This window comes from Amaranthus tricolor, chromosome 2, assembly GCF_026212465.1.
Source record: "Amaranthus tricolor cultivar Red isolate AtriRed21 chromosome 2, ASM2621246v1, whole genome shotgun sequence".
Taxonomy (NCBI): Eukaryota; Viridiplantae; Streptophyta; class Magnoliopsida; order Caryophyllales; family Amaranthaceae; genus Amaranthus; species Amaranthus tricolor.
This window is the reverse complement of record NC_080048.1, coordinates 576,565-601,327: the sequence shown is the minus strand read 5'-3', so window position 1 is coordinate 601,327 and position 24,763 is coordinate 576,565. Positions and strand designations below refer to the sequence as shown.

General features: G+C 31.6%; 4 protein-coding genes across 6 annotated transcripts; 3 read left to right on the top strand and 1 right to left on the bottom strand.

The window, feature by feature from the left end:
* Positions 1–768: 768 nt before the first annotated feature.
* Positions 769–1,566, top strand: LOC130807044 (uncharacterized). The gene is made up of 2 exons (XM_057672324.1): positions 769–1,132; positions 1,226–1,566. The coding sequence occupies exons 1-2, from the start codon at positions 769–771 to the stop codon at positions 1,564–1,566; spliced, it is 705 nt and encodes a 234-aa protein (XP_057528307.1).
* Positions 1,567–7,917: 6,351 nt separating this feature from the next.
* Positions 7,918–11,430, top strand: LOC130806933 (putative disease resistance protein RGA3). The gene has a single exon (XM_057672189.1). It carries the CDS (start codon positions 7,962–7,964, stop codon positions 11,235–11,237), a length of 3,276 nt encoding a protein of 1,091 aa, XP_057528172.1. The 5' UTR covers positions 7,918–7,961; the 3' UTR covers positions 11,238–11,430.
* A 995-nt stretch (positions 11,431–12,425) lies between these two features.
* On the top strand, positions 12,426–13,718 carry LOC130807043 (uncharacterized). Its single transcript, XM_057672323.1, has 2 exons — positions 12,426–13,089; positions 13,597–13,718. The coding sequence occupies exons 1-2, from the start codon at positions 12,426–12,428 to the stop codon at positions 13,716–13,718; spliced, it is 786 nt and encodes a 261-aa protein (XP_057528306.1).
* Positions 13,719–15,569: 1,851 nt separating this feature from the next.
* LOC130806932 (endoglucanase 8-like) lies at positions 15,570–21,850 on the bottom strand. 3 transcript variants are annotated; one of them, XM_057672187.1, is made up of 7 exons: positions 21,677–21,850; positions 20,675–21,082; positions 19,656–19,748; positions 19,343–19,549; positions 17,001–17,085; positions 16,441–16,604; positions 15,570–15,890 (listed from the first exon to the last, which is right to left on the bottom strand). In XM_057672187.1, exons 1-7 carry the CDS (start codon positions 21,722–21,724, stop codon positions 15,570–15,572), a joined length of 1,326 nt encoding a protein of 441 aa, XP_057528170.1. In that variant the 5' UTR covers positions 21,725–21,850. The 3 variants fall into 3 exon arrangements, with proteins under 3 accessions (XP_057528170.1, XP_057528171.1, XP_057528169.1); XM_057672188.1 differs by having other exon boundaries at positions 17,001–17,109; positions 19,367–19,549; XM_057672186.1 differs by lacking the exon at positions 21,677–21,850 and having other exon boundaries at positions 17,001–17,109; positions 19,379–19,549; positions 20,675–21,066.
* Between the last annotated feature and the right edge of the window lie 2,913 nt (positions 21,851–24,763).

Genomic DNA, 24,763 nt, shown 5'->3' with positions numbered 1-24,763 from the left:
GAAAGTGAGGGGACCACCTTGAATAGTTTAGGCATGTGATGTAGGGGTATTGGTAATAAAGTTGATTAAACTCTAATTATTCCCTCCAATTTAGATAAGTTTAAATTTGGAGGGAAAATTTAAAATTGTTAAATTACATAATTAAAATTACAAAGTCTTCATAGTCATTAATTAAATTACATAATTAAAAATTACAAAGTCTTCATAGCCATTAATTAAATTACATAATTAAAAACTACATCTCGAATAAATAAATTTACATTTCATAAAGGGGGTTTATCTCTGTACTTCCACTTCCTCCTCGATCTCTTCAACACTTTATTCACGTCTACAAATAACGAACACTTTTCTCGAGCCATGTGAATACGGATATCATTTCATTCATTGACTTCAGAAAAGAGGTCGAACAAACCGAATATGCATTTATTATATACGTCAGTCACTTTTTTAAAAATGCGCCAAAAAACGAAAAATATTAATGCCATCGCAAAATTTAAAACTTTTCCAAAAAAAGATAGCCATGACAAGCAGCCTAAACCCACACAGAAATCCCATAAATAATCAGAGGCAAATACAATAGGCGCCAAAGTAAAAATATCAACCCAAATTTAGGCGTCAGAAGAAAACAGAACACCACAAAACAAAACACAAGTATAAAAAAGGTGTATTAATTGCAAAGATCAAAGTAGGAGTAAAAAACATAAGTATAAACAGAAGTACAAAACAAAATCAAAGTAATACTCCAAATCATTTATTGCAAGAAAACAAATGGTGAAGCAAAAAGAACTAAACAGTTATAGTAGGAACGAAATAATGCATGAGTTATTGCTTGGTGTTAACAAAAAGGGGAAGCCAGCTCATGGATTAATGGGGGATATCGCCAAAAAGTACGGTATTCACTGGAAGACCGTAAGTAGAATTTGGGCTACAGTTAAAAATCAACAAAAGGAGGGGGCCACATTAGATGCAACTAGGAAAAAGTTTGGCAGAATCACCAACACAATAATACCATTTGATGAAAGCAAATTCCAAGCCTTAGAAAAGTCCAAAAAGACAAGTCCAAAGGCAGTTGCAAATGTCATGGGTGTTAGCCAATCAACTGCGTGGAGATGGAAGAAAAAGAAACACATATGCAAGCATACAAATGCAATCCACTATTAACCGACATACAAGAATGACAGACTATTCTTTTGTATTAGTAGTTGCATTTATGATGAGCAAACAGATGCTTTCAAATTCAGTGATATGTATAACATAATTCACATAGATGAAAAATTATTCTATCTCACTAGAACACAACAAACTTACTATCTTACCCCAGGAGAATCTGAGCCACATAGGGAAATACAGTCAAAAAGATTCATTCCCAAAACTATGTTCATGTGTGCGGTTGCTAAACCGATGAACTATAGTGGAGGTGAGCTAATTTTTGATGAAAAGATAGGTATCTTTCCTTTTACAACTCAAGTGCTAGCAAAAAGAAGATCCAAAAATAAGAATAGAGGGAAACCAGAAACTAAGCCCAATTCAATCCATAACAAAGACACACATAAAGGGCAATGCTAATTGACAATATCTTACCGGCTATTAGAGAAAAATGGCCAGAAGGTGCAAGCAAAACAATTTACATCTAGACAATGATCCAATATTCAGGGAAGCTGCAAATCAAAGTGGATTCAATATCCATTTAATTCAACAGCCTCTAAATTCCCCTGATATGAACGTGTTAGACTTAGGTTTTTTTAGGTCTATTCAATCGTTACAACACCAGAAAGCAGCATACAACTACACTGAATTGGTTATGGCTGTGACAGGTGCTTTTAAAGCTTTAGAACACCACACATTAAGATATGTTTGGATAACCTTACAAGCATGTAAGGTTGAAGTACTTAAAAAACTTGGTGATATTGACTATCATATTCCACACATGAACAAAAGCAAACTAGCTAGGGAGGGGAGACTACCAAATTATTTAATAGTTAGGAAAGAAATCATTTATGAGTTCACTCCGTCATTTGGATGCAAATCATTTAGAGGTTGCTTTATTGTACTTGGGAATTGAAGACCAAGAGGTTTTCCACTCAGCAATAGAACCAACAACAACCGAACCAACAACAACAGAACCAACAACATTTAATGTGAGGCAACAGGAATACCAGCAGCATCAACACTCAACAGAATCAACAATATTTAATGTGAGGCAGCAATAATACCAGCAACATCAACAATCAACAGAACCAATGACAAAAGAACCAACAACATTTAATGTGAGGCAGCAGGAATACCAGCAACATCAACAATCAACAGAACCACCAACAATAGCACCAACAACAACAAAACCAACAACATAACAACAGAAGTACAACAACACTCAGCAACAAAACGACCATTAACAGCAACCAACCAGTAGCAACAAATCCAGCAACACTTTTGGGATTTTTAATGACAAAATGTTTAGGGTCAAACATCATGTAGATTCATTCAAGCTGTTTATGACTAAACATTTAATGGATTGTTTTTGGAATTTTTAATGGCAAAAAAATCATTTTAGGCGCATCTCTTAGAAAACATAATGTTTTCATCATTGAGATCTGTAACACCCGAATTTTCTCCCTTCCTTCACGTTCCCAACCCCTTAAACGAAACCAGAAATCGTGAAGGAAGGGAGGAAATTCAGGGGTGTTACAAGATCCATAAACATACTCTTTGCCTCCTAAAATCATGAAGATTGGTGGCACTGTGAGTGTGTATATGAATTTTTGTAGCAACTAACAAGCCCTCTTTTCAAAAATCATTGAGCTTTTCTTTGGCCTCAATAAAAAAAATCATCACAAACCAACATACACGAAGATGCATAATCAAAAATAACAAAAACGAAATGTAACATCATTAGTCAGAGGGAAAGATTAACCGTTTCACATACGAGAGAAGGGCCCCTTAACATCATAAACAGTATCATCATCTTCCCCATCATAATCTTCTAAGTCAGATGAAGGAAAATAGTCGTCATCAGGTAGATCAAGTCCCAAATCAAACATAGCCGAAATTTCTTCATCCTCACTGTCCATTGTTCTTCCCCACTTTGTAGAGGTTTCAATAGAAGAATGTGGTGAGGAAATATACGAATCCGAATCTTCAAAATCACCAAACAACAATTTTAGTGCAGGATGAGAGAGATAAGAATTAGGTGACTTCATTACCGGATTTAGGGTTTCAGAAGAGAGGAAGATGAAGATTTAGGGTTTCAGAAGGGTGACTCTGTTACCGGATTTAGGGTTTCAGAAGGGTTTCATAGTAGCGCCGTCGAAGAAGAACAAATGAGGAAGATGAACATCTATGGTTTCATAATGGGAAAGGGTTAATGAAAGGGTTTAAGAATGGAGAAGGGTGAATCAGAAGGGGGGAGGGTTAATAAAGGAGGGAGTAATTAGTTAAAGTATTAATTAGGATTGTGGGTTTCATTAGTGTAGTTAAGTTTTTAAAATAAGGGTGTTCTGGTAGTTATAAAAATAGTATAAGGGCAATTTGGTCTAATTTTATGTTCTTATATGGAAATGGGACAATTGAAGTGAACTGCTCAAATAAAAAAATGGGACAACTCAAATAAATCGAATGGAGTATTATATAGCACATGATAAATAAAAATATTAGAATATCAAAGTGGTGTAGAGGTTTTCTGTCGATGCTTTCTTACAGACTAAAATTCTATGAGTCATATTTGTTTTAAGTCAGATATATTCAATTTGACCATGTCTGTGACAATTCAACTGGTTAAAATTTTGATTTTTTTTTTTTGATTATTAACTTTTTTTTTAAAAAAAGTTGAAAACATTGATTTTATTTTATATAGGATTAATTCTTGAAAGTTTTAACTTTCAACTAAGAAATATTAATCTGGAGCACGATTTTTTCAAATAATTGAAATATATATCACTCTTATGTGCTTACTATATGCCCGTTTTGAATTGTATGTTTGCTAATGTATTAATTCAATTCTTAATATCTCTAAGTATATCGTTAAAATTATAAAAAGTATATATCATAGACTGATGGCTTCATCGACTTATGGTCCTTAAAAAGCAGAGGCTCTAGCACTTTGGGTACAGGTTACAACACTACTATTTTTAGAGTTGGTTTGTGGAGTCAATCTACATCTACCAAGCTATATCTTTAGGGTCGGTTTGTGGAGTCAATCTAAATCTTTCATGATCCACAGTTCTATTTTATATGCATTTAGATTGTATTCCAGTCTCGTCATAAATGACTACTTACTTATAGCATAATATCGTGACAGCAAGAACAAAAACTGTCAATCTACATCACATTCACTAGTGGAAAAAAACGTATTTGTTGCGTATCATTTGCTGCGGTTTTTGTATAAATGCAGCAATAAATAAGAAAAAGAATTTTAAAAAAAAATCATTAATTGCTGCGGTTTTTAGGTGTGACCGCAGCAAATAAGTGCATATTAAACTTAAAAAAATAAATAAATATATATAAGCATTATTTGCTGCGGTTATTGAATGACCGCAACAAATAAGTATTAAAAAAATAAAAAAATAAAAAAAAAAGTTAAGAAAATATCAAAATGTAGAAAGACACTACTCAGCGGCACGCGTAGATCTCCGCGGCACGCGGATCACATCCTGACCCAGAAATTTTTATTTTTTTTTAAAAAAAAAACTATTATTTGCTGCGGGCTTCTTTTAACCGCAGCAAATAATGGTTATTTGCTGCGGTTTTTTGAAAAGCCCGCAGCAAATAGTTGGTTCAAAAAATATAAAAACCGCGTTTTGTCGTTCAATTGCTTAAAACCTTAAAATAACTTTCTTCAAAAACCCACGAAGACGACTGTCTTCTTCTTCAAACTCTTCAATTTCAGAAAATTTCTTCAAAAACTCACGAAAAATCTCTTCAAGTTCTTCAAGTTTTTCAAATTATATGACTCTACTGTGTTTTCTCTTCATTTTGTTCATCATTTTCCAAACCCAACAACTTTGTTTAAGTTCTTCAAGTTCCTGTGTTGTTGAGATTTGTTGCTTCATTAACCACCCATTGCACGAATTTCCTTCTCCATCTTTGTTTAAGTTCTTCAACCCACCATTGTTGTTTTTCCTTCAAAAGCCACGAAATAAATTAGGGCTAGTCTTGTTCTTTTTCAAGTCATTGTGTTTTAATAACGATTTAGTCTTTTTTTATACTAATTTTGATTTTGTTTTTCATTGTAGGTTACATAATCTTATTGTAGAAACAAAATTATCATATCTCATTATCAAGGTATGTATTTTATATTTGAATGTGAATAATTTACTTATGCATGTACTTGAATATTTGAATGTGAATAATTTTAATTAATTAGAATTTATAGGGTAGATTGAATGTGAATAATTTAATTATGTATATATGTAGTTGTATATTTGAATGTGAATAATTACTTATGTATGTGGTATCAATGGTTCAATGGTTAGTTGTTCATGTAAGATTATAATCATGTAATTTAATTATATTTGCTAGTATTAAACCTACTTTACTTTATTATCTGTGTGAAGAAATTTGGAAGTAGAATAGTAGCTTTTTCTTAATGAAAATCGGCCAGGAAACTGAAGAGATTTAAAGAACCTCAGAATGAAATGAGATTTATATACATTACTTATAAAATACAAGAAGATATCTTTTAGCTAATGAACAATTCTTTTAGCTTCAATCAGGTTCAAAAGGTTTGTTGCTTTTGTGTCATTATTTTTATGTTTATAAAGATTTAAGGTTGAACGCGCAATGTTTGTGAATGATCAAGTTCCTTGGTGATTGATTGTTGATAATGTATTATTCATTTTCTATTTTTAGGATTAAGTTAGTATTCTAATGTACTTCTAGGATGTTAATTATTTATGTTTTTGGATGAGTTTAATGCTTATTTGTGTTTCGTTGGATTTGCAGATTGATAGTTTGCCATGTCGATGTTTATTCGAAGGACAAAAATTCTCAACTCATCGAATCCACTATTCACTTTCGCAAGCTGCTTTATATATGAAACATGTAGGATTGAATCTCAAAACCGAGAGCTTTTGATGTGTGACACTCTTTTTGGAGTGAAGTATTCATTATTTTTATGACTAGAGTAAGTTTAAAAGTAATTGTGTCAAGTTTAAAAGCACCTTTTGATTTATTAGGACTTTAATTTGTATATGATGTACATATTACTATATTATATATACGATCGATAGTTTACAAAGAGATTATTGGTGATTATTGGAGTTAATTGGTGATTATCATTGGATTAATCATTGTTTATTATATTGTACATTATCAGATTATTTAATACTATTAAAAGAAAACAGCAAAAAAAAAATAATAATTACAACTCCGCGGCACGCGGAGAGCCTACTGACCCAGCCAAAAAAAAAAAAAAATTTACTATTTGCTGTGGTTTTGGGACTGACTGCAGCAAATACTCCTCTTTATTTGCTGCGGTTATGGGTTGACCGCAGCAAATAATGCCCTTTTTTGCTGCGGTTTTTAACCGCAGCATTTAAAATAGGCTATTTGCTGCTATCACTATTGCTTGGGGCCAAAACTGCAGCAAATAATGGCCAAAAAACCGCAGCAAATGAGGTTTTTTCCACTAGTGATTAATCAAATTCATTTATCATTCAATTTAACAAACCAACATACATATTGATCAAGGATTCAGGGAAACATTCAGCATCTTTTTATAAATTTTCTAATGTTACCTTGATGTTGAAGTGACACTAAACCTTCTGTCCAAATGCATATGGTGCAGGAAGCTATTCTGCTTTGACTATTAAGAATACGTGCTAAAAACCTATCAAAGATGTCCATAAAAATATAGCGTCACTGACTAACCAGCTCTGTGAGATATCATAAAAGAAGCCCAAGAAGAGCAAATATTCTAAGTAAAACAAGTGAAAAATTAAAATGATGAAACTACCCAACTGACAGAGACCCAATCTAAACGGGATTTTTTTAACAAAAGAAATTGAGAGCTTTGAGTTTCACATCAAAAATTTTTGATTTAAGAGTTAGGACTTAGGACGCAACCTACTATTTCTACATCAATATATAAGATTTGCGCTTAATATTTCACAATAAAAACTGAATATTCAAAATTCAACAAAAAAAAATTATGATGCTTTTTGAGCATTGTATAAGGATAAGAATACAAAAATAAGAAATCATTGACCCATTTGATCAATCATAAGCACTATGGACCATCTCTCTTCGCTTTTGTCAATTGAAAACCCTAATTTAGATACAAAGAGATAATCATTTACATCCTTGTTAAGGATAGTTAAAATATTTACAAGTAATGTTGAAAATTCATGTTGGATCTGCTACACGCACTATACTCTAATTACACACTTATTACAATTGATTTTTTATGTAATCTAATGTGTTATTTTAATTATTTATATACTGAACTATGCACGTCTAAAATTATAAAAAGAATATTATGAAAGTAAATTTAAACAAGATCACAATTTCCACGCAAAAAAAAAATCACATTTGACTATATTTTTTTTCTTACATATTAACCACAATATATAAAAAAACGATGACTAACGTCAATAACAATAATGTAGCAAGCATTTCAGAACGAGAAAGTATGGATGGAGCAACAATGCAAGTATAATACTTCTTCCGTTTCATAATATTTACTATTAAATGTGATATGTTGTGTGAGAAAATATTAATATTAATAGCAACTATTATCAAATGCAGGGACTACCGGAGGAGTGACTAATTACATGTGAATGGAACAGCAAGTCTAATAATACCATGTGGCCATGTGGGGAACACGAAACATCAACATTTATCACTATGCACAGTGGCATTAAATTGAGATTCAATCATTGAGTTGACAGCTGGAAGGCACCGAGAACAGCTCTATTAATCTACTCCCTTGTTTACCATTCTTTCTACCCCTTGAAATCTGATAAATTATGGAAGTCGCAGGAACAGCTTTGTCTGCTATCCAAACTATTCTTTCTGCATTGCAATCTCCTCATCTTAAAAAAATCATTTCAATCTATGGCTATGAATCCAAACTTGATGAACTCCAAAGCACCGTCAACATCATCAACAATGTGCTTCGCAAAGCCCAGTCCGCGCAGGAGCTCCCAGATGATGTCCAAGGATGGATCGAGGATCTTAAGGATGTTGTTTTTGAAGCGGAGGATTTGCTCGATGAGTTTGTCACTCTCGCCGAGCAGAACAAGCACTTGAAGGCTGACGGTACAATATCCAAGAAGATGAAGCGCCTCCTTTCTCGTTCTAACCCTTTTCTTGTTGCTTTCAAGATGTCTAAAGGGGTGGACAAAATAAGGAAGAAGTTGGAAGCTATTGCTCACAACAAGCAGTTTATCATGGAGTTTAATCATGAGCCTATCAAGTATAGAAAGCCTGAGACTTGTTCGTATGTGGATGTTGCTGAAATCATTGGAAGAGAAGGCGACTTGGAGCATATTGTTGGTAGGTTGCTTGATTCTGATGTCCAAACTGATGTTTCTTTCCTGTCTATTGTGGGTATGGGAGGATTAGGCAAGACTGCTCTTGCACAGCTTGTGTACAGAGATAAAAGAGTTGAAAGTGCATTTAATTTGAGACTGTGGTATTGTGTCTCTGATCAAGATCATAAACAGTTGAACATTACTGGGATTCTCGGAGCAATTTTAGCTTTATGTACAAATGAGAAATGTACAGATCAATCCTCCTTGCAGATTGTGCAAAGTCAACTTCAAAAGAAATTATCAGATAAGAAATACTTGCTTGTTTTAGATGATGTGTGGACTGAAAATCGCAATCAATGGATTGAACTAGTGAGTTTGTTGAAAGTAGGTCAAAAGGGGAGTTGGATTGTGGTGACTACTCGTTCACAAGTGACAGCAAACTTCATGGGATATGATTCAATGTACCAGCTTCAAGGCTTGAATAAGGAAGATTCATGGAGCTTGTTTGAGAAGGTAGCTTTTAGTTCAGAGCAGTGGAATCATCATGATGACTTGGTCGAAATCGGGCAAAAGATTGTTGAAGCATGTGGTGGAGTTCCTCTTGCCATAAGAGTGGCAGGAAGTCTTGTATATGGCCAAGACAAGAAGAAGTGGGAAGCAGTCCAGGAAGTGGGTGTGGCCAACATGGGCAATACTGATATCACACAAATATTGAAGCTAAGTTATCATCATCTTCCATTCTCATTGAAAAATTGTTTTAGTTTTTGTGCCATTTTTCCGAAGGATTATAGAATGGAAAAGAACACATTGATAAACCTTTGGATAGCACACAACTATATTGTTCCATCACACAAAGGTCAGAGCATTGAAGATGCAGGTGAAGAACATTTTCTAATATTGTTGAGAAGGTGTTTCTTCCAAGATATAGAAAAAGATGTTTATACAGGTGAGGTAGATTCGATTAAGATTCACGATCTTTTGCATGACATTGCTCAAGATGTCTCGAGGAAGGAGATTTTTACAGGAAGTGACAACCTACATAAAAATATTCGCCATCTCTCACTATTCAACAAGGACAAAAAATATGAAATTTCTTGTTTGAATATATCGCGTTTACGTTCGTATCTTCAGTATTGGTATGTGGATAATTTTCTTGTGGAGAAAGTAGTGAAAACCTGTAGGAATCTAAAGGCATTAAGATTAATAATTAAAGATTTGTCAAGTTTAAATTACGTAGGTAAATTATTGCATCTACGATATTTAGATCTTTCATCAAACACGACATTAGAAGTGCTCCCTAAATCAATAACAAAATTATGTAATCTAGAATGCTTAATTTTATGTTATTGTTTCAATTTAAAAGAGTTACCGGAAGATTTGAGTAGGTTGATCAAACTTAGGGTGTTAGATATTTCATATTGTGATAAGTTGAAGTATATGCCCAAGGGTATGGATAAGTTGACATGTATTTATAGACTGAGTGATTTTATAGTGGGTGGTAAGGATAGTTATTCAAGTTGGTCAGAATGGTTTTTAGGATTAGAAGAGTTGAAAGATCTTAAAAACCTCCATGGTCGACTTAGAATTAGAATAAAGTTGCCTAAAAATGTAAGTCAAGAGCTAATCTGGGAAGGGAAAAGATTTTATTTGAGGGATAAAAAACATCTCAATCACATTCGTATGGATTTTTATTTTGATGATGAGGGAGCAATAAAATTGATGGAAGATTTGCACCCACCTTCTAGTCTTCGCTTATTTGAGATGTATAATTATGTTGGTAAGCAAATGCCAGAGTGGATATCCCATCTTCCAAACCTTTGTTTTCTTAAACTTCAAGATTGTTACTTGGAGTACCTTGAATGTTTTGAAAATGTAGAAAAAAGGTCAATCCTCCCTTCTCTTCAAAAACTTAGGTTTATAAATCTACCAAAGTTGAAAGGATGGAGGACAGGAGGGGTTGGGGTGGAAGATAACAACAACTCTTTATTTTGTCTTCCTTCTTTGAAGGAATTACATATAGAAGAGTGCGAGGAGCTGACGTATTTTCCGGTGTGTCCCAGATTGGAGGAATTGTTTTTAAGCGGATTCAATACAAGATTGAATGGGATAATGAGAAGAACAGAAAGAGATGATGAAGAATCAAGTGAAGTCATTGTTCTGGAATCTTCAAAATTGAAACACGTGATGATTGATGATGTGGCATGGCTGAATTCACTGCCTATTCAGGCTCTTCAACGTCTTGAAACTCTAACAATATCTGTCGATGGGGTTGTGGAGAATTTGGGAGAAGTGTTCCGTGCTTGCTCTTCTCTCCGAATTCTGAAGATTAACTATTGCCTCAATTTAAGGAGTATAGTGGCTGGAGAATTGGAATATCTCTCTGCTTTGGAGACATTATCTATATCATTGTGTGAAAATCTGAAATTCTCGGAAGAAAAAGAAGAAAATTACGGTGTTGGATACAATCCATCCATTCTTCCCTCTCTTCTTACCTTGACGTTGTATGACCTCTCAGAGATGGAGCATCTGCCAAACTGGATGCAATTCTTGCCTGCCCTCCAAACTCTTCAAATATATGATTGTTATAGGCTGAAAGCAATCCCGAATTGGATGCCCAAACTCACCTCTCTCAAGAAACTTAATGTTTTTGGTTGTTTAAAAAGCCTGGAGAGAAGATGCAAAAAAGATCCACCAGGAGAAGACTGGCCTTACATTCAACACATCCCCAACATTCAATTTAAAATCAGTTATATTCCACAGCTCTCATGATGGTCAGTTGTCAAGTCGTAAACTAAAAATAAATTAATTCACATTCTTATTTTGTAAACTAACGGCTTTGCTTAGGCTAATAATTTTCTAGATCATACTATTTTTATGATATTATGTTGCTAAGTTCATTTTATTTCTCTAGATTTAATTAATAAAAATTACTCATGTTTACAAATAAAATTGGCATATAGCTACCTATCTGAAGCGTATAATTTTCATAATTTAGTTTTTTTGGTTCTTACACTTAGGACGCGACCTACTATTTCTACATCAATGTATAAGATTTGCGCTTAATATTTCACAATCAAAACTGAAAATTCAAAATTCAACAAAAACAAAATGTATGATGCTTTTTGCGTATTGTATAAGGATAAGAATACAAAAATAAGAAATCATTGACCCATTTGATCAATCATAAGCACTATGGACCATCTCTCTTCGCTTTTGTCAATTGAAAACCCTAAATTAGATACAAAGAAATAATTATTTTACATCCTTGTTAAGGATAGTTAAAATAAACCTCCTGATTAGTTAGCCTTGTGGGTATTTTTTGTCTATTGTTATTTTTTCTTCCTATATATAGCTCCCCTTGTCTCTATTTGTAAAAGTGTGTGTATATTGAATAAAGTGATACACAGTAATTTCTTTCTTATCTTTGTCTTCTTAAAAAATCATGATTTATCTGTAAAAGTTCTCATGGTATCAGAGCAAGGGATAATACAAAACCCTTCTCTTCTTCCTTATCCCAGTATACTTGATAATTGATTTTCAAGAAAGTAGCCATAACTTTCTGGTTTGCCATTTTTTTTTCTTTCTTTCTTTCTTTCCTTTTTTTTGGTTTTCTTGATTCTTTTAACGGCACCATGGCGAGTGGGAATACTTACGTTGATGGAAACAACTTTGGTAAATGGAAAAGATCCATGACCTTAACTCTTAGTGCACTTTGTCGATGGGACCTTACCCCGACCTAACGCCAATCCTAAAGATGTAAAGGCATGGGACCGTTGCAATAACATTGTCATCGGATGGATTTTATCATCTTTGGATGATTCTATTTCTCAAAGTGTGTTTTATCACAAATTGGCTCGCGACATATGAACGGAACTTGAAGAAAGATATGGTACACCCTCTTCCGCACATCTTTATAGACTTCAAGTAAAATTATTCAATCTTGAACACACAACGGGAATGAGTGTAGTAGAATTCTTTACACACGTTAAAACAATATGGGACGAAATGGACAATTTTGTTAATATTCCAACTTGTGATTGTTGTGAAAAGTGTGAACTCAATCCGAAAGTTCTCAAGATCCAAACTGACCAAAGGATCTTGCTTTTTTTAATGAAAATAGATGATAAGTTTGAACATGTTCGATCAAACATTTTAATGATGCCAGAATTGCCGGGGGTATTTCAAGTCTACCGCATCCTTCAACAAGAAGAAACTCACAAACAACTAAGCAAACAATACAATTCGGCACCTGCTAAACCAAGTGCTTTCTTTTCTTCTAAAAGAGATTTTCACACTAACATAGAATCATTCTCTTCGAAAGCTTTTTTCAAGAACAATAAAAATCACAGTAATGGAATCAAGAAGATTTTTTTTTGTGATCATTGCAAAAATACAGGTCATACTATAAACAAGTGTTACAAACTACATGGATATCCAAATCAGAATAAAGGTAAAAAATCTACTGCTTTTGCTTGTGCTGATGAAGAGTCGACATTGCCTCCTGGAATGACCGAAGACCAATTTTCAAGATTTCTCTCCTTCATGGCTCAAGAAAAACAAGAGACTGCCCAAGAAAACACAACCTATCATACTGAGTTAGCTAATTCTTCAAACTTTGCAGGTATTTCATGTATCAACACCAGTTCTCAATCCTGAAATTCCCAAATCAATTGACAAATCTGAAATTCCCAAATCAATTGAAAGTAACCTTACCCCTTTTGCTTGCTTCAGCTTTTCAAACTTCTTACTTAATTTGCCAAATCATGTTTTCATTAAATCACCAAAATTTCAATAAAAATGCAAATTTTTAAAACCATAAAAGAAAAAGCAAAAAAAATCACTACAAACTACTCAAAGTTCAACAATTTAGCATCAATTAGATCTTTAAACAACAAGCATCAATTTTTTAATGTAAATTCCATTTCTGAAGAGCAAATGACAATCCGGCTTTGCATTATCAATCCTTAACAAACTACAATTCTATAAGCTACTATCGAATTGGGATAGCCTGGATGACCGTTATCAACTGAAAGAAACCAATTGAGCTAAGGTACTTTAGGTGTGCCAAAATCATAGTAATACACATTCTCATGCTTTCAACTGTACTAAATTATGGGTTTTCAAGCAGGAAGGAAAATATATCTTCAATCTATTGCTAATCCTCATGATGAGGGTATTAGTCTATCTTTTTTCCTGCCCTCTCCAGACCCCTGTCTTGGACGGGACTCAGGTGATGATGAATTACTATAATGGGTTAAATTTAAACGTCATCTAAGTAAGCCATTCCACTTAACTCTTTTGCAACAACATATAACATATTCTGCAGCTGAGCCATCAACTTACTTCAACAAAACTACCAAAAAACATGGAGTACGCACAATCAATTTAAAATTAAGCTAAAAAAACTATAACCCAATTAATAAAATGAATTTAAGAATTTAACCCAATAACTAAATGAAATTAGAATTTGAAACCAATAAATAAATTTGAAGAAACACTAAAATTATATGTACATTTAAGTGAAAAAATTTAAGCAAATACAGATCATAAACCCAATAAATTGAATGAATTTAGAATCTAACCCCAACAATTAAAAAATTAAACCTTGATTGCTTCCTTGAGAATTGGTTCATCAGATGGATGAAGAAGAAAGCTTTACCAGAAACTCTACTGGGCAATCTCCGATTAATTAATACTGTACGAGTGTTTTTGGCAATAGATTTTGGAGTACACTGCAATAAACAAAGTAATTTAGCATTGTTACTCGTAACATTTGAATTATAAATTTATAAAATTGGTGTAAAAATGAATTGGATTACCAGTGGGGAAATAGGATGAGGAATGAGAAGAAGATTTGACATATTTTGCTAACAAGCCACAGCCATTAAACCTAGTAATTGCAATTAGAAGTTGCTTTCTCCTAAATAAATAAAAAAATAAAAAAAATAAAAAAATAAAAAATAAAAACCCTTATAAAATCAAGCCTTTACTTAAATGGTGAAAGTAAAAATGGCACCAAAATCAAATATGGAATTATACCATCAAAGAAATTGCTATCACCATCACTGTCGTTATCTCCATCGAATTCGACGGCAGCGTCATCAACGAACTGCACAACACCTTAAAGACAGAAATGGAAATGAGAATGTGAGGGAAGCAGACATTTCTTCTTGATGTGAAGCAGACATTTCTTTCGAGAGTGTGTATTCTTAATGTCTACTTACATCATTCTTAATGCCTAATTACAATATTTTTTTTTAAATATATAATGGACCGGTCCAATTAGAAATAATCTCTTAAAGAAACCGTTTCTCAAAAAAATGTGTGATAGTGCATAACCTAGACCTGTCAAATTTTGACCGGACTCAAAATTGACCTGAAACCTAATCGAAAATTAGTAGGTCATAATAAAAAAATTTGCCTCGACTAAAAAAAAATATTGAGTCAAACACGATCGAAACCCGAAAGAACTCGACTATTTTGACCCGTTTTCAGTTTCACGTCAACACTTTCAATTAAATCACTCTTTTATTTACGACTGATTTATTTAAAAGTCTTGCTAATTTAATTCTTATTTTCTTTAATAATATATTGGGACATAAATTATAAATCATGTAAAATTATCCATTTTAGAAAATAAAACAGGGCATTCTACATTAATTTTGCAACTTCGACCTCAATAATCTCCATGGTGTTTGACCAATTTAAATGACCAATGAGGCAATGATAATTAATTAAATTCAAAAGAAAGTTATATTACATGATCGTTAACCACTAGAGCCACAAGGGTATTTAGCAAGTGATTAATAGTTGTTTTTCAATTGATTTTAAATATTTTATTAGAAGTAATTTGTTTAAAATAAAATATTTCAACCAGCTAATTTAGTAAACCTTAACACTAGATTGTTTAATCTCTATGTGCCAAATAAACAAAAATTTTTAAATAAGAAAAAATTTCTCAATAAAAGAGTTGCATAGAAGAATTATTTACAAAGAATATGATTATAAATTATATTATTTATATATATATATATATATATATACATATATATATATATATATATATATATATATATATGAAAACAAAATAATTAAGAAAAATTAGTGTGCTTTAAAAAAAGCTAAAAGGCCAACAAGAGGTGCATTAATATATGTAGCTGGTTCAGAATGAGGAAAATCAGCTCGAGAATCAGCATATTTGTCATGAATATCTGGTCCACCAACAACTGCACCAACTAAGACATTAGGGTTTGGATTGCTGCTAAAGAAGTAGGAAGTTCCCGCTTGACATTCAAGCTTTTTTTGATACACATTAATGGAAGGCAAAGATGAACCTCTATGATGTATCCTTTGAGGATATTTTTGGCCATATCCTACCATGTATGACATTTTTAATGGATTATCACCGAGTATATAGTCTACCTGCATTAAACAATCGTCTTAAATATTAGATATATTAGTTCATTTTATCGTCCTACATATCATACTATTGTAATTGATTTATTTTATAGTGGTATATTGGTATTAGTTGACTTTGAAATTTAACCATTATAATAGAAGTTTTGCTATTTTATTTTAAATTTAATTAATTTTTAGTTTGTAAGAAAAAAAAATCAAATTTTATAATAGAATAATAAACGTTTGAAATTATATGATGATAGTAGTTAACTTTATTTAAATGTCAACCATTTGAATTTAACCTTTTGATTTCACTAAATTTTCTAAATTAAACTTAATTTTTGATCTTTCTTTGTTTTTTCATCTTTGTAGACGACAAACAATTAAATTTTAAAAAGTTGATGATGGCTAATTTATTTAAATTATAATTTTGACATTGCTTATGATCACTAAATTCAATAAAATATTAGCATAAAATAACCATTTTTCAATTTGAATTTAGTACATATGTAAATTTTAATTAAAATTTTTAATTATTATGTAACAAATTTAAACAGAGATTTTATATACATACTTGGCGCTTTGCGAAATCGGCAAGTTTGGTAGGCTTGACAATGACATTTCCACAACGAATTGTGTTTTTAATACTACTTGTATAACGAGCATAAACCAAAAATAGAAATGATAGAGCTGTCGAGTGTTGTAAGTTACTTCCACCTTCTTTAAACAAAAGTCCACCTAAACAATTCAAATACATTATACAGAAAATAAATAGATATTTATAATCATTATAACTATAATAAAAATTAAAAATAAAAATATCAAATATATATTGATGTGTAAATATATGTTATTTTACTTGATTGTTGAACATTGGGGCGAATGCAACCTTGTTCAATGCAGTCAATTGACAGCATTTTACAAGTTATATTTATAAATTTATATTAATAAATGTATTAATTAAGTTGGTTAAAATATTAGTTTGTGACAGTTATTTCATATTCAAGCCTCTTACTCTCAATATTCTTTTAAAAAAATACTTAATACAGTGATATCATTTATTTTTATTTTGGTTGTTCCCGTTGAATATACAAGATTTAATACGGAGTATATAAGAAGAAATGCACTCTTTACCTGGGCTATACGAGACTGATTTGGTAGGAGATTCAGGCAACACAGAGCATACAAATTTGTCAGCATTAACAACGAATGGATTAGGCTGAAGATGATTAGCAATTCCCAACTGTCCACAAATACACAATCAAATCATATTTTAATTAACGTTGTTTGTGAATAAAATATAAGTCTAATTGTTTGTGAATAAAATATAAGTCCATTTTTAATGGGCTAAAGTCACCCTCAATAGAAAGTTGATAAGTGTCATTATTTGCACTTTATTTATATCATCTTATACTCTTTAATAATGATCGTTGTTAGTAATTTCGTGACTATTTTGAAGATTTATGCTACTTTACCCGTTTTGGTTATTCATGTTGATTTTGAGTGGTTTTTATTGTTTTAAGCATAATTCTTATGGTTTTAATGATGACGGAGTTCACTAAGGAAATTTTAGCTTGGGTGAAGATGTTCTACAAAGAAAATGAGCAAAAGAGTATAAGAGTGTTATTAATACAAAAGTTTTGAGGTGAAATTTAATACATATCTACTCTTTTGGCCGTAACTTTTTATAAGAAGATCGCATTAATGCAAGATTTGCAGCATTGGAAACTAGACTTCAATAGCTTTCTAACAGTATATTATATGCCCAATTTCGATAATCGAGCAAGAAATAACAACCGTTTGAAGTTTGCTGAAATTGTCAGCCAAAAAAGCCGACTCGGCTTTCTTGTCGTGGAGATGGCTGCCGACTAGGATTTTTCTTCTGGATTTCGGGCAACTTTTTTTCCTTTAATGTAATTGTTTATTATTTTATTTTATCTTTATTTTTAATTTTAACTTCTTAGGGTTTATTTAGTGATTAATGAGGAGCATTTAGGTTAAACCTTCTTTAGGGAGCACAAGGGGAGAGATTGAAAACCTCTTTTTCTTCCTCCTTCCTCCTTCCTCCTTCCTCCTTCATCTTTCCCCATTAAAGACCATTTTTAATTCTTGTAAGCTTTTGATTTCTTGTCTTTAATTTACTTTCTCATTATTAGTTTAATCTTTCTTCATCAAATTTGTATTAGTTTAATGTTTCCTTGTCATACTTTAATTGTTTTCTTAGAGATCGTCATTTAATAAATTGTTCTTCCTATTTTGTCAGTTGGATCTTTAATTGTGTGTTTCATAGTTTAATTATTGTTTTTCCTTGCAAATTTCATTATTCTCATCTTTTATCATGCTTAGTTTCATTCTAGGGTTTGTGTTCATTGTTTCCACCATGAATAGTGAGTATGATTCAAGTATGATTTGATGATTGAATGTGTCTATGAAACTAGGATTAAAGTGGATAAATTGTGCCAATAACCCTAAATTAAATATGCTTTGTTGAACTAGTCAATAGAACTAGCGTGTGAGATTAAGATCAACTTTGCTTTAGGGTATTAGTTAAATTCTTATTAATTCGTTCAATAAAACTAGCGTGTGAGAATTGAATTAGTAGGGTCTAAATATAATAGTTAATCAACAGAGCGAGAGTTTGAGATTAATAAGATCATATTTAATCACATAATTAATCTGACATTTCATAGACGCTAATAAGAGTTTGATCATACAAGAATTTAGAGGATTCCCGACACCCTAGATCTTTTATCATATAGTTCCAATCAATATTTTAATTGCATTTTTAGTTTATCATTTAAACAACCAATCAAAATATTTTTCCCTTTTCAAGCAATATAATTAGTAGAGATTAGCAAGTTCCTTGTCCTAACTTCCTTATGTTCGACCCTCAACTACACGTACACCGTGCGCTTGCGGTTAAATAAAATTTACACATCAAAAGTCCACTAGTAGCCTCTATATATATACCTCTTAGGAGGTAAGTAAAGGGGATGATATTTTCAGTAAGCTAAGTAAAATACTTTATCTCTCTAAAAATACTACTCTACAACATATAGCTTATACGTGGGTACTAATTTGGGCGTTGGAGGCACCACCTTGGGGACCACCCCCGGGGTTGTTGGTGTTTATTTTCAGGATTTCAATTGTTTTCCGATCAACCACCGTTTGACCAACACATCCACCCGAAGGTACCCATTTATTTGATTGTTTCCAATTTTTAACCGGAACAGACGTAAATATGATAATATGAGTTATATCTTCGATTTCAATTCATATTTGTTTCCGTTATTCTGAATTAGGGTTTCTTGCCTACTAATCTATGTGATCGTTATTGTTTTTTCGGTTTATTTTTCATGAGTTTGTTGTAACAATAAATTATTATTTTTTCTGTTTGTGTGAGTTTTTTCTTATCGCAGGTGACATTTTCCATCACAACATATCTAATATCACTACATTTGCAAATTCACAAGGACAGAGGGAATACTATCCAAGAACACACTAAGACTTGCCTTGGAAACAAGTACGTTGATGCCAGCATGCTTGGTATCCCATCCAAATTCTGCAAAACTACCTCCATTATAAGGTGGATCTAATTTGTACATATTCTTCAGAACATAATCCGAGTAAAAAGACAATTTTGATGCCCTGTATATCCATGCCGCTGCCCAGATCAATTCATCCTGTAACAATATATCATAGTGTTGATTAAGAGTATATTACATAAAATTAACAAATAATTAATCATGACATCATAATTAATTAGAAGAATAATTTGCTTTAAATTACCTGATAACCACTAAAATCACAGTAAAATGAACAAACCCAAGGTCCAAGACTTTCATTGTAATTGCCTTGGTATGAATCTGCAAAATTGAATACCTGACCGATATATACATAGGCGTTAATTAGGACACCACTAGGAAAATTTTGAGACAATTGGGAATTTTAAGCTAGGAAACTTTATTAGGAAAAGCCCTAACTAACTAACTAGCTCAAATAATTTTTAACTTATTCTATAAGGTAATCAGACTCATCGTACAATGTTTTTGTTAATTCACATGATAATCATATTGAGGTTTATAAATAATTTTATTACTCACATAGCCTTCTATCTCAAAAAAACTTAAGTGGTCATTTAAACTTTATTTAGTATTAAACAGACTTTTCATTTTTATTGAGACTAAACATTCTGTCATCAATTTAAGTGATCTTTTATGTCAAAACAATTACATTAAATAGTCATTAACTAGCAGTTAAAATGATCCAATTACATGTTTTTTAACGATCAACTAACATATATGGTCAAATAAGTTCATTTCCATCTATTACATTTATGTAAATTAAAGAAGGCGATTATATATATATATATATATATATATATATATATATATATATATATATATATATATATATATAGTCAAGATTTGAAGGATAATCATGTAGAGTTTTCCTAAATTTTTGGTATTCGACTTATTTGTATCTACACTAACTGATATAAAAAAATAATTTCCTCTATAGCTAAAATAGACACTTACGAGTTACCATGTATAAATATATAGTTAAAATGATTTCAAGGTTAGTTGTTTTTAATCGTAAAATAAACATTTTGCATATGTAAAATAAATCTCCTACATAATTCAAGTATAATTTGAAAATTAAATGAACACTAGAAAAAATTGGTACACCAAATGACTTTTCTGACTATCATTAAACACTCGGAAATTTTGCTTTAATTTTGACCAAGTGGCTAAGCTAACTATGTAAGGACCAAAATGCACATGATGCACATTAATAATAGAGCATACCGTTTTAGCCCGGCTGAGAAGACGTGCGGCATAAGTACGATTAGAAGACCTTAACACAATAGAAGAAGCAGCCAATGCAGCAGCAATCTCAGCTGAAACTTCAGACCCTGGATTTGTTCTACTAACCGCGAAGGGTGTTCGCGGTGTGTCCATATCTTCGGGTCTCTCCCAACAATTGTGATCTCCGAAGCCATCTCCGACTTGCACGAACACGAACCCAGGAACACTAGTGCACTTCAAGAAGTAGTCCGTCGCCCATTGGATGGCATCGTGAGCGTGTTGGAGTTCGGAACCAAAAAAGGGTCCAAAATCCGCTACGCTCCAAGCGAGCATGGTTGTTGTGAATGCCATAGGGAAGTTGAATTTTACATTGTCACCAGCATCGTAATATCCTCCTACTAAATCAACCTGAAAACGCTAAATTTTTGATTTTTTAATACTTTGTAATATTCATCCTAATAGTCTTATTTGACTGAGCAATAATTTTATTATTAATATCTTTTATTAAGCATGATTAAAATTATAATTATAAAAAGTTAATATTAATAATCTTTACATTGAAACGAATCAAACAAGATCTTTAAGTTATAAATGATTGTATCATCTTTTATTTTCTTATCCTTTATTCACTATTTTAAATTTTAAATTTTATATTATTTTTTATATTTTTTATTAAAGACAAAAAGGCAGAGAGAATTAATCAATTATTTAGGTGATGAAACTCAAAATCATATCACAATAATAAAAGAAAAGTCATCGTCAACTACTAGACTAACATATGATTTTTTTTCTTTTAAATATTTTTTTTAAAAATAAAAATAAATAAGGACAACTATGTAAGTATCGCAACTATTCAATAACCATTACTATATGTGAGTGTCGTAACTATTAAATATCCAACGATGTATTTTCATTACATAGTTATCCAATTGACATGCAATATGATCGAGCAACTAATAAAAGGAAAATGAAATAACTCGAGAAGAAAATGAAAGGACTTACGCCAATTTGGATGCCATCACGAAGAGCGGAATCCTTACGCCAAGTCATACGTTGAGAAGGTGGCAATTTCCCTGACCTTTGGCCTTCAAAGAATAATATACTCTTGGTTAAAGCATCCCCATAATCATGACTAACACCTACTTTCAACAAAACTCCTATCAAAACCAACACCAACCCTACTCTCCCACCCATAATCTTCATTTGATCGTTTTTTTAAACAACTGTCAAACAACTAAACGCTACTTAAAATGTTACTTTATCGAATATCAAATAGCGTTTTATCAAAATAAAGGACTAACGTTATCTGAAATAATAAGCCAAAAACACTTTTTTTGGGTACAGCTTGAATGATAACTAGCCTCTAAATAAGTTTCGGTATGAAGATTTAATTTATTATAGGATTTGGTTTGTTGCATATTTATATGAAATTTAGGCCTAGGAATGATCATGGTTATGGTGGATTAGTTTCTTAGGAAGTGTAAAAAAGAAAGGCAGAGAGAGTAAAGGGAAAGGGATATGAATAATTAGGAAAAATAATCATATTATTACAAGTTGGGTAGAAGATACTTAGAGTTTGGCGTGGGAGGCGCGACTTGGTGTGATTAAACTTGAAAAGCAATTGTTGCGTTAATTTGCATTTTTAGGAGTTGTGCATGTATCATAAAAATGTTGGCTGAATTTCTATGTTTTTAAGGCATATTTTAGGAGATAATATTATTGGAAGTACAATTGTGTACAACAAAGTAGTTGTATTAGTATGATTTGGAAAGCATAATTAATCATCCTCGGTCATAATGATAACGTTATGATTAAGAATGTCTAAGTCTATTAGCATTGGCGTTAATATTTTGTTTTGATGAAAGGATTTGTACGAAAAGGAAATGTAGGAATTCAATTAGAGGGGATAATAATTTCTTCAGCACGTTTATATGAGATCGTCTTACTATGAGACGAGTCCATACAAGTAAGCCCGTATCTCTAAGTGATTACTTTAAGCTATAAGTGATAGCTTTAAAACTATAAAAAGCCATTACTTTAAAAATCAATGTATATTAGGCCAATCCAATTAAAATGATCTCACCTTGAGATCGTCTCATATGAGAATTTGTGTAATTTCTTTTATTTGGATAACAGACTTGGAAGGGATGAATTAGAAAGGAAGTGATTTAAAGAGATTAGTTTCCTTACTTTTATTAATGACAAGAGAATCAAGTTTTGGCTCCATTGGAGCATGCAAATATTATTTTTCTAAAGGTAAAGGTAATAAGTTATATTCTCACATAATTCTTATTTTCATAAGTTGTATGATTCGATGGAAAAAAGTTCCCCTCCCTTCCTTCAACTCTTAAACAATCAAGAGAAAAGTTTCTTATCATTCCCTCCCCCTTTCCCTCTTTTCCTTTCATTCAAAGTTCTTTTCAAAATATAGCGTAAGTTTATTATTATTGATAAAACATAATTAACATAAAATAAGGTGTTAATTATCATCAGTTTAAATTTTTGATCATATTAAATTCTTGACGTAATACCATACGCCAATATAACAAAAACATATTATAAGTTTAGATCTCATCAATCACCGATGAATTTAAGTAAAATATTTAGGCCAAATATAAACTTGGAATTGAAGTAAAAAGGAAAACATGGGCTAGAAATGTAGAATGATGGGAAAATGAAAACATGATTTGAGTGATTAGGACATCCAAGAGATCTAAAGCATGAAAATATGATCTTGTTCAACTCCCTTTACGTGCCTACCTACCAATTACCAAACAAACAACCTTTAACATTCCTCTTTGGCTTTTACTAACAAAAGCCGGATACAAAAGATGGACCCATCCGTACGCCTTGCTTCGTTTTAAGTATCCCCATTTTCCAAGGTGATCTTATTCTTAATAGCTCAAACCTTTTTTTGGGAATGAATAAATTAAATTTGACTTATTATGATTTAGTTGATAAATTAAAAAAATAAAATAAAAATAAATATGGTGGTGCACGCAATGGAAGACATTGTACTAAGCAAGATCAGATGATAATGAAAAACTGTGTGAATAAAAATTTTAAAAAATAAATTTCAATCTAAAATAAAAATAAGATAAATTTTGTGAAATTGATAAAAATAATAGGTTTTTGATTGAGAGAATACTATATGCAAAGAATAATAAAATCTATATTATGTAATTAGTTACTTCTAAAGTTATCTTTGAGTTAGCGCATTATTTTAAAAAGTAGAACTCAGGATTCTATTAATCTAAATCTATTCCGTTTAGTTAAATGAGTCAAAAATCATAATTCTAATCTAATATACAACAGAATAGATCGATCTGATTTCGAACCACTTAACTCGTTTAGAGTTTTTTGTTTTCATTTTAGGGTTTGTAATATTGCTTACATCTTATTTTCATGCCTTAATTTTAAACTTTTCGTTTATGAGTTGTTTATTTTGTATCTGCTACAAAAAATTTAAAAATATTTAATGTATCAAGTTCAGGTTATACTATACTTATTGCTGATTTAACTCAAAATTAACTCATTAGTTAAATGAGTTAAGTTATACATGTTTATTTTAGGTTTGAAATTTTAATAGATCAAGTCGATCGACCCATTTAATTAATTGCGTCAAAAGTCAACCCAAACTCACTTCTCACAGGTTAGATTCATGTTCTTTAAACAAGTCGGGTCAGCTCAAGGGTAAAACTTATTAGGATAAATAAATCAAAAATTTGGGTAAATTGGGATACAAAAAGCAAAAGCAAAAGAATCAAAATAATAAAACAACCATAGTCCATAAGTAAAAAATATAGCAAATGATAATTTCCTAACTGATATTGAAAACCTGGTTGAAAACGTAAATTAATAATGACACAACTTAATTGGTTTTGATTTTTGAAAATCATAAGTTGATTCAACACGTAAAACTGCAATATAAATATCATTTGAAGTCTAACCTTCATCTACAAATTTTATGATCCATTGTGATACAAGATGGTAAATTATATTCATAAAAAAATACGACTAAAGAGCCCCTCGGCTTAAAAAGCTGATCATTAAAATATTATTAGAATTTTATGAGGCAAGCTATTTCAA